The 9,674-nt window shown below is 49.5% G+C and overlaps 1 protein-coding gene across 2 annotated transcripts in view; it reads right to left on the reverse strand.

Annotated features, from left to right (window-relative positions):
• Positions 1 to 258: 258 nt before the first annotated feature.
• LOC102421656 (galectin-9B-like) overlaps positions 259 to 9,674 on the reverse strand; it is a 10,090-nt gene continuing 674 nt past the window's right edge. The window contains exons 2-5 of one of the 2 annotated variants that reach the window (XM_014449767.2): positions 6,288 to 6,391; positions 2,603 to 2,804; positions 1,716 to 1,826; positions 259 to 467 (exon numbers count right to left, since the gene is read on the reverse strand). In XM_014449767.2, coding sequence (XP_014305253.1) covers positions 363 to 467; positions 1,716 to 1,826; positions 2,603 to 2,804; positions 6,288 to 6,391 — 522 coding nt within the window. In that variant the 3' untranslated portion in view covers positions 259 to 362. Of the gene's footprint in view, positions 472 to 1,715; positions 1,827 to 2,602; positions 2,805 to 6,287; positions 6,392 to 9,674 lie in introns of both variants that reach the window. The other variant, XM_023748442.1, reaches the window with a different exon arrangement.

Genomic DNA, 9,674 nt, shown 5'->3' on the forward strand with positions numbered 1-9,674 from the left:
CATTTGAGCCTGGGGCCTTGAAGAGATTTAAGCATGAAGACGATGAGATAAGAGTTGCTTATGTAATGGTTACTGTGGTAGTGGGTGGGTGTGAGGGTGGTTAAGGGTTTAGGGGAAGATGGCCTGGACCAAGGCAGTGGCTTCAGGAAGGAGAGGCATTGGTGCCCTGGAGGGACATTAAGGAAGGGAGGGAAGGACCATGGACCCTCCCAGGTCCTGGGCCTGGGTGCCTGGTGGTTGGACGTAGGGAACCGTGGGTGGGCATGATGGGGCTTAGAAGCCCTGGCTGCCTGCTGGCTGGAAGTAGCCTCTCTCAGACCCCTGTCCTTCCTGCTGACTGCTCAGCTCCCAGGTGTCCATGTTCAACTCACTTTTGGTTTCCCATCTTTGGACTCAGGTGAGCCACAGGGACTGGTGTTGGATTGCACCTCACAGATCATCCTCTGGACAGGGATTGCACAGGTGTCCTGTTAAAACAAAAGGCGAAAGGGAGTGAAGAGAAGATTTAATGAGCCAAGAAGAAGTGGAAAGGCAGGGGTCCAGAGAAGATGGAGAAAGCCAGGCAGACAGAGACAGAGTAGGTGAAAGGGAGAGAGGAAGAGATGGGACCAAAGAGAAAGGAGTTCATATTTGCTATGCGCCTACTGTGTGCTTTTCCCATCTGAGGAGCACACTCAAATACCAAAGTGGCAATAACATCTCCAATCCAGGTGTCTTTGGCCCTGTGGGAAAGTGGGCCAGGCATACACCAATCTTCCCAGTTTTCAAAAAAAGCCAGACATTCAGATTTCCAGGTGATATCACCTGACCTTGACAATTTTTGGTAAAATACACATAAAATTTACCACCTTCACCATTTTCATGAGGACAGTGGAGGGGCATTCAGTGCCTTCACACTGTTGTGCAGCCATCACCAGCACTGAGCTCCACAATGCAAACCTGGTCCTGACCTTGTAGATGTTGGCAACACATTCAAAAATGGGAAAACACAGAGAGGGTCCAATAGACTGTGGTGTGGGCCCATGGGGGACATTTCGTGACCTCTGACATGTATTACCTCATTGAGCCCACACATACCTCCTGGGGAGGCTGTGACTATGCCCCTTGCACAGATGAGAAACTGAGGCTGGAGAGGCAGACTCACTTGTCTGAGATCCCACAGCTGATGACAATGGCAGGGCTGGGATCTGAGCTAGATTCAGGGTGATTCCCAAGCTGGTTCTTTCTGGGACCTCATGGCCTCCTAACAAGGCTGGGAGTACAGAGTGACAGATAAGAGGGGAGGGAGTCAGGCTGAGGCAGGTGCTCTGGACAGAGACAGTGACACAGGAAGGGTGGGATGGGGGAGCCAAAGGTGAGTCCCTAGAGTCACCTGAGTGAGAGATTGGCTGGAACTTTTGGACCCACCCAGCAGGCCTAGGCCAGTGATGGCCAACCTATGACACACGTGTCAGAGGTGAAACGTGAACTCATTTTTTTGGTTGATTTTTCTTTGTTAAATGGCATTTAAATATATAAAATAAACATAAAAAAATATGTCTTTGTTTTACTATGGGTTGCAAATATCAAAAAAATTTCTATATGTGACTCGGCACCAAAGTTAAGTTAGGGTTTTTCAAAATGCTGACACGCTGAGCTCAAACGGTTTGCCATTACTGGCCTAGGATAACCCCTGTACCTAGCCAGTGGGACAAGTGCCAGATGGACAATCTGACCTTGATGCTGATCTGTGTCACCTCCACACCACCGGTGAAGGAGATGGTGTCCACGAGGTGTAAAGGCACATCCTGTGTGTACTTCGTAAAGTCCTTTCCATTCACCACCACCTGTCAACAGGAGTACATATTTCAGGAGAGGGTCCCAGAACAGGGCGGGGAGCACACCTAAGCACTAGGACCCCGGCTTCTAGAAATTAAGGCCTGTCTGGTTTTCACCTCCATCCCCTGTAGGTGGGGCCCAGCCTTCAGAGCTGCTCCAGGTACAGGAACACACGTGTGATCCAAAGTGCAGCCAAACCAGGCCACCACTTGGCTCTAGTTTTGGCTTCTGAGTTCTTGCTTGTTTATTGCTCTAGGTTTGTCTTTCTCAGCTCACCTGGGATGCCATTTCAATATGCGCATTTAAATGCCCATAAAGTGCTCATGGGAGCAGAGGAGAGGGCACCTCAGGGTGCACACTGAGGCCTGGGAGCATCCCGTTCGCACAGAGAAGCACAGACACAGCCATCCCTCTCCCCGGGCCCAGCAGCACTGCTCTGCCTGCAGGAGCAATGACCACACCATGCAGCCCTGAGCCGCCCCTGGGCCTGCAGAAGGGCTGCCACAGCATCACCGAAACAAATGCTCTCAAGGACCTGGAGTGGGCAGGCTGCAGCAGAGGATGGAAGTCACCTGGAACCTGAGGCCAAAGAGCAGGTGGGGACTTACCCAGCTCTTATTTCTTATAACAGAAGCAACAGGTGCTCTGTGGGTGCAGGTGAAGGTGTGTAAGGTCCTCTTATCTGTATAATGGCATTGCCTGGGTATTTATTTACAGGCCTTTCTCCAGGCCTGATAGGGCAGGGGGACAGGCAGTAGGAGGGAGGGAGGAGAATCCTGCTCACCTGGAATCCAGAGTTCTCCACCAGGAAGCTGATCTCAAAAGGAATACCTATCTTGAAGGGATTTGGCGTCATCCTCACCTCCTGCCCCCAGCGTCCTTTCTGCTTGGTGTTACAGACCACATACCCGCCCTCTTCAAACCGAGGGTTGAAGTGGAAGGCAATGTCATTGTCACTGAAGCCCGTCTGAAAGTTCACAGCAAACCTAGGTGGACAGAAATCAGACAGCGTTCTGGTTTATTCCCAATGGTAGGAGCAGGAGGGCCTGGGGCCTCTGACTTCCATGTGTGCCTGGCAACTTGCATACAACCTGGGTGGCAGGTTGCACCCTTCCCACTGTGCTGCCTTCCTTTGTGTTTACCTAATCTGCACTTAGTGTGTTTTGTGGAATTACTGCATTTTGCCCTTTCCAGCGTGACTTTCCAGAAATAAGCAGGAACTGGGTAAAGAACAATGTGGACTCGAGCCTCAGGAAGCCTGGGTCTTGGAAACTGACTGCATATTTGCATGAAGATGCAAATCCAGGAACATGCCCAGAAGCAAGAGCCTCTCATGCCTGGTGTGCACTGGTTAGAGGCCAGCCCACAGCTGCTCAGTTGGGAAGGAAGAGAAAAATGGAGAGAAGATGTGACATTGATGGACTTTACCTACAAAGACGGTGTCTAGCAGGGGAGGCATGGAATGAATATTGGCTCCCCAGGCAGGACAACTTCCGGTATGTGTGTCTGTCCCTCATCAGAGGTTGTTGTGTGTCCCACCCTGACCTCAGCTCATACTGTTAGTTATTGGGGTGACTCTGAAACACACAACCTGGTTCAAGGCACCCAGTGTGGGGCTGACTCCCTTCCTTTGTGTTTGATTAATAGGTGTTCAGGAAGCCTCCACAAAAGTAAATTTTCATTCCTGTCTCTCTCCTTGGAAGGAAGCCCTTGCCTACAAAACTTCCTTTGGGGATAGCTATGGCTCTAAGGTGAGGAATTAAAACAAAAGAACCTCCCAAGAAGCCAGGCTCATGAAAGGGTCTCAAAAAAATGTTTGTTCTGCCCTTTTCCAGGCACATGTCCTAAAACCAGTCCCAATCCAAGGAGTCACTGTCTACTCCAAGCCTTCCCTGAACTCAGCAGGAGCATGGTTCATAGCCTGCATCTTGGGGTCATTCTGGTGTCCCCAACTAATGCACAGCACTCAGGGAAGCCCCCCACCCGCCTATGTGTCTTCTGCACCCCCCACAGGGCCAGGCTCTGAACCAAGTCCAGAGGTGGCCCTAGATAGATATTCTATTCAATTCCTGCAGAGCCCCACCCAAATCAGGCAAGAGCCCCTCACCAGACACCACCTGGGTCTCAGCAGAGGGCAGCCAGGGCTGCTGGAGTATTACAGGGCTCTCCAGCCTCTGGGGAGATGTACAATCTCTTTCTTGTTCCCTACAGTCCCCCCTTGGGTGGGAAACAGTGCTGAGAGGATGTTTGTATTTTGAAATGACTTAGTATTTTCCAGGAAGGAACTTGAAACAGAAAGAGATCAAATTACATTTGAGCCCTAGCCAGTTTGGCTCAGTGGATAAAGCATTGGCTTTAGAGACTGAAGGCTCCAGGTTTCCACTGGAGTCAAGGGCACATGCCTGGGTTGTGGGCTCAGTCCTTGGTAGGGGGCATGCAGTAGGCAGCAGATCAATGATTCTCTCTCATTGTTGATGTTTCTTTCTCTCTCTCCCTTTTCTCCCTTCTCCTCTCTAAAATCAATACAAATATATATTTAAAAATTACATTTGATGGCAAATTTAAGTATTTTGAATACAACCAAGATTAGTTTACCCAGCAAAGCTATCATTTAGAATTGAAGATCAGAATAAGAGCTTCACCGACAAGAAAAAACCGAAGGAGTTCATCACCAGCAAACCAATATTACTTGAAATGTTGAAGGGTATTCTTTAAGAAGAGGAAAAAAAGATAAAAATAATATGAACCATGTAATGGCAATAAATACATATCTACCAAAAATTGAATCTAAAAATCAAAATAAATGACAAGAAATCTAATGAATAAAATAGAATGAGAGGCACGGAAACATGGAATGGACTGATAAATCTCAGAGAAGGATCAGGAAGAGATTAGCCAAAGACCTTATATGCATATATGCATTAACAATGGACACAAACAATAGTGTGGTAAAGGCTTTGGGCAGGGTGGGAACTGGGTAGAGGGTGGCAACAGAGGAGGAAAAAGAGGAACAATTGCAATACCCTCAACAATAAAGATTTTCTTAATAAACAAATGGGACTACATCAAAATAAAAAGCATCTGTACTGCAAAAGAAATCATCAACAAAACAACAAGAGAGCCCACTGCATGGGAGAACATATTTGCCAAGGTTAACCCTGATAAAGGTTTAACTTCAAACATTTACAGGAAACTCATACAACTTAATAAAAGGAAGATAAACAACCCAATTAAAAAAATGGGCGAAGGACCTTAATAGACACTTTTCAAAAGTGGACATGCAGAGGCCAAGGGACATATGAAAACATGCTCAGTCACTAGTCATCGGAGAGATGCAAATAAAAAGGACAATGAGGTACCATCTCACACCTGTCAGAATGGCTAACATCAATAAACAACACGTGCTGGTGAGGATGTGGAGAAAAAGGAACCATTGTGCACTGCTGGTGGGAATGCAGACTTGTGCAGCCACTGAGGAAAACAGTATGAAGTTTCCTCAAAACATTAAAAATGGAACTCCCATTTGACCCAGTGATCCCACTTCTAGGAATATATCCCAAGAAATCAGAAACACCAATTAGAAAGGATATATGCACCCCTATGTGCATAGCAGCACAATTTACAATAGCTAAGATTTGGAAACAGCCTAAGTGCCCATTAGCAGACAAGTGGATTAGAAAACCGTGGTACATCTACACAATGGGATACTACACTGCTATAAAAAATAAAGAGCTCTTACCATTGGCAACAGCATGGGTGGAACTGGAGAGCATTATGTTAAGTGAAATAAGCCAGTTGGAGAAACATAAATATCACATGATCTCACTCATTTGTGGAATATAATGAACAATATAAATTGATGAACAAAAATGGATCCAGAGACATAGAAGCATCGAACAAACCATGAAACCTCAGAGAGAAGGCAGGGGAGGGTGGGGAGGAGAGAAGAAATCAACCAAAGGACTTGTATGTGCGCATATAAGCATAACCAATGGACACACACAGTAGGGGGATGAGGGCATGTGCAGGGTGTTGGGGGCGGCTAGGGAGAGGTCAATGGTGGGGAAAGGAGACATATGTGATACTTTAAACAATAAAGATTTTAAATTAAAAATATATAGATAAAAACGATTTCCACATCAGCCAAATGCGGGCTTTGACATGAATGAAGGCCAAATGGGAAATAAATGAGGCATTATTTTTGCATCTCTGGGTCTTCCTGAGCAAAATTCAATTCTAGCCCATGATCTGCCCCGTGGCTGGCCTTAGACTATGAGCTCCCTGTGTCTATGGGGAATCTCTGCTCATGGTGTCCAGATTCTACTGGCAGAGGGCAGGGGTACCATGCAGTGTTGGCAAGGCCAGGTCCTACACATCCAGCATCCCCTGAGCCAGGGACAGGCAGCTTGGAGCAGACAGTTGACATGGTTTGCTAAGGGTCAGGGCTGGAGAGAAACAACACTAGGTACCTGGTTCCATAGGACTGAAGAAACGTCCCTTTGACAGTGACCTGATGTCCATCCTTGAGGGTGTACTGGTCACCCCCTTGTGTGTGCCTAGAGAAGAGGATGACCTGCAGGGAGAAGAAGGCAGTCAGTTAGGGTCCTGCTCCTTCTGTTAATCCCTCTGGCTCTGGCACTTGCTAGTGGCCGGCCTGGTGTGTCGGGCAACATGCCAGGGGCCGGAATCAGCTGTAAATTGGGCATATGGAGTCTCAGTGTCATGGAACTTCCCACCTGTAAAGAAGTGGACCTGAATCCAGGGAGTTACACGTTCATTCTGAGACTGATAAGGAGACCGCCGGGCTCTGAGACAATGTGCCCCAGAGCTGACCTCTCTTAAGGGGAAGTAGCAGCTTTCAAGAGGAGGAAGTAGCATGAACATGGCCCTGAGAGGGGAAGAAGCCAGGGTAGAGAGAGGGGCTGCGGGACCACAGGCCAGGCTCTTAGCAAAGGCCCAGGGCCCTGGTTGAAAACTCAGAAACCCAAGGAACCAAAGAGGCCACCAGCCTATTCTAAAGGATAAACCTTCTGCTCCCTGAGAAGGCCAAGAAGAAGGCATCCTCCTGCCCACCCCGCCAGAGAATGGTGGGGATCATGACCTTTGCCCTCCCAGCCACCTCAGGTAGCACCTGGATGCTCTGTATCCTCTCCTGCTCCTGCTCCCAGTCCCTCCCCAGGCCCTGGCAACCTCCGAGGCCCTAGTGAGGTGTCTGCACTCCTCCTCGGCCCCATAGAGCCCGTTTTGTCAAATCCCTTCCCGGGCCACTTGAAAGGACAATGGTTATGGTGAGGCTTACATGGTTTTAGAGCCAGGCATCATCCAGGTTTGGAGCCTAATTCTGCTGCTCTTTCCTGGGTGACCTCAGGGAGCTTATGTCCCCTCTTTTGCCTCAGTTTCCTCATCTGTAACATAGGGATACATCTGACCTTCTGCGTAAGATCAATGAGTTAATGAGATAAGGGCTGGGGAAGAGATTGGCACATAGTAGGTGTCTCTACCGCACCCTTCCCTCTTGGTCTCTCTGAGCAAAATTCCAAAATTAGTTTTTTGACCTTTTAAAGCTAACCTCCAGGATGCCTTTCATCTGATGTGCTCTTAACCTGCACTAACCTATGATATAACTTCCAGCTTCTAGTCAATCTTCACATTTCTCTAGTAGCTAACGTCTTCTCTAACTTCTCCTTTAAGCCAGCTCCCTACAGAACTGAAATGCCTATAGGAGCCAGGCAGGTGATGTGTAGGAGGGAAATTGTCAGGTAGGGGCAATAGGGAGTGGCAGAGACCATGACAAAGTAGACACCATGTCTCTCGTCTAAAGGAACAGCATCCTCTCAGCTCTAACCTGGACAAATGAATTAATTTAGATGGATTAACCTCTCTGTGGGTCAGAGCTTGCTCTCAGCTCCTGGCCAGGCCTGGAGGCTGAGGACTCTTTCCTCCTCTTCCTCTCTGGAGGCTCAGACAGCAGAGCCAGGCCCCCAGGCCACAGGATGCACAGCCTCCTTCTGGAGGCACAGTGTCCCCAGCGGGCACCCAGCCACAGCTGGCACAGGGGGCTCACTGCAGGGCCAGCGGGAGCCTTTCAGGCAAAGAGGCTGCTGCCCCAAGGGTTCTGAGGTGCTTCTGGGCCCATTTCCCTGGCTGTTCCTAGTTGTCCTGGCAACAGCCCTGGCCATTATCAGGGCCACCCCTACAGATGGGGAAACTGAGCTCAGAAAGTCTGGTAACTTGCCCAAAGCCACCCAGCTGGTCAGTAATAGGGTGGGTGCAGCACCCATGTTGTGAAGCCCCACACAGGCTGCTTCTCACGATGAAGTGTGAAGGAAAACCCCTATTCTGTAAAACTACTGTTTGGAATTCTCTGCTGTTCTTTGGACGGCCTCTTATTGTGAAAAAATAACTTTGCTTTCTAGCCTGCTTGAATAATGGGGGAGATAAACTTAGCTTTCTGACCTTGTAGGCCAGAGACTAGATACACCCAATGTCATGCCAGGTACATTTTTTAATTGATAGAACTGTGTAGTTTTCAACGCCGCTGCCAGCAAGCGCACAAAGGGCTGGCTCTTCCATAAAAAGGGAGGTTCTGCTTGTAGCCATGCTTAGAATTTGGATTCATTTCCCTAAGCCCGCCGTGGTGAATAAAGTGTAACTCCAAACTCTCAGAGCGTTGTTTGGTTCTTGTCTGGTTTTTCTGTAACAAAAGCACAGAACTCCTGGCTCCTGGCTCCCTGAGGGCTTTCCCAGCCAAACAGTGAGTCCTGTCCTGCGTGTGGTTCCAGCTTCCACCCTTCCACCCTGGTCTCTGAGGAGGCTGGGCCAGATGAGGCTGGCGGGGCTTGGCAAGGAATGGGGCTGAGGACCCCAGGGCAGACCCTCCTGGTGTTCAGCTGGTCCTCAGAACAGCCAGGCCAGGGGCTCTTCCTGGCACACGTTGGAGGAAGAGGGAGGTGCATGCTGACTGATGGAAATCACTGGTCACCCGGGAGAGGGTGACCACGTGAGGTGGAAGGGCTCTCCTCCCGCCTCTGGCAGCTACACCCATCCCCTTCCTGTTTGTACTCCCAGACCCTGTTTGAACTCTCTGCTGCCCAAGCAGGATTTTCATTCTAATTTGAAAAAACTGGCATTTGAATCCAAGGTCTGAAAAGTAAAAACCAGTCACCAAGATAAGAAAATGGCAGTGCCTGGAAGGAGGCTGGGACCTCCCATTTTACAATGAGCCTAAGGGGACACGCTCTCACCTTGAGGCCACCCGCCTACCCCACACCCCACCCAGGAAGGGCTCTCTCACTCCTCCTCCGGGCCCTGTTTACCGAGGCTGGGAGAGGCTTCCACAGGCCGGTCCAGGGCACAGTGACCTCCTAGGCCTGGGGCTGCCACCTGCCTGTCTTCCCTCATTACTGCTCTCCCTGTGGGCGCCTCCTCTTCTCGGGTAAATGAAGGCACCCTCCTCCTCGACCATCTGGAGACACCTGGGAAGTGGCCTTGACGCCCTCTGAGCCTCAGGTTCCCCATGGATGGCGTGAGGATAACCAAGCTCAGAGGGTTTACACACAGCCACTCAGACAGGGCCCACACATGTGGCTCAAAAGGGTGGGAAAGGCAGCTCCTTTGCAACTCACACTGCAGGGCTCGCTCTCCTCCTCTCTCACTCCTCAGAGGGCTCTCCTGCACACACTCCTGGACCTGCCCCTGATAATCCATCTCCTCAGGAGCAGGACCTCCTCTCTCCTCCGACAGAACAAACCCGAGGATCAAAAGATTATTACTATGCACACCACTTACTACGCCCCTACACGGCTGACAGGAATTGTCGAACAATCATAATTTTGTCACTCGACTTCCTTTACCCA

The sequence above is a fragment of the Myotis lucifugus genome, unplaced genomic scaffold, assembly GCF_000147115.1.
Source record: "Myotis lucifugus unplaced genomic scaffold, Myoluc2.0 scaffold_1405, whole genome shotgun sequence".
NCBI classification, from domain to species: domain Eukaryota; kingdom Metazoa; phylum Chordata; class Mammalia; order Chiroptera; family Vespertilionidae; genus Myotis; species Myotis lucifugus.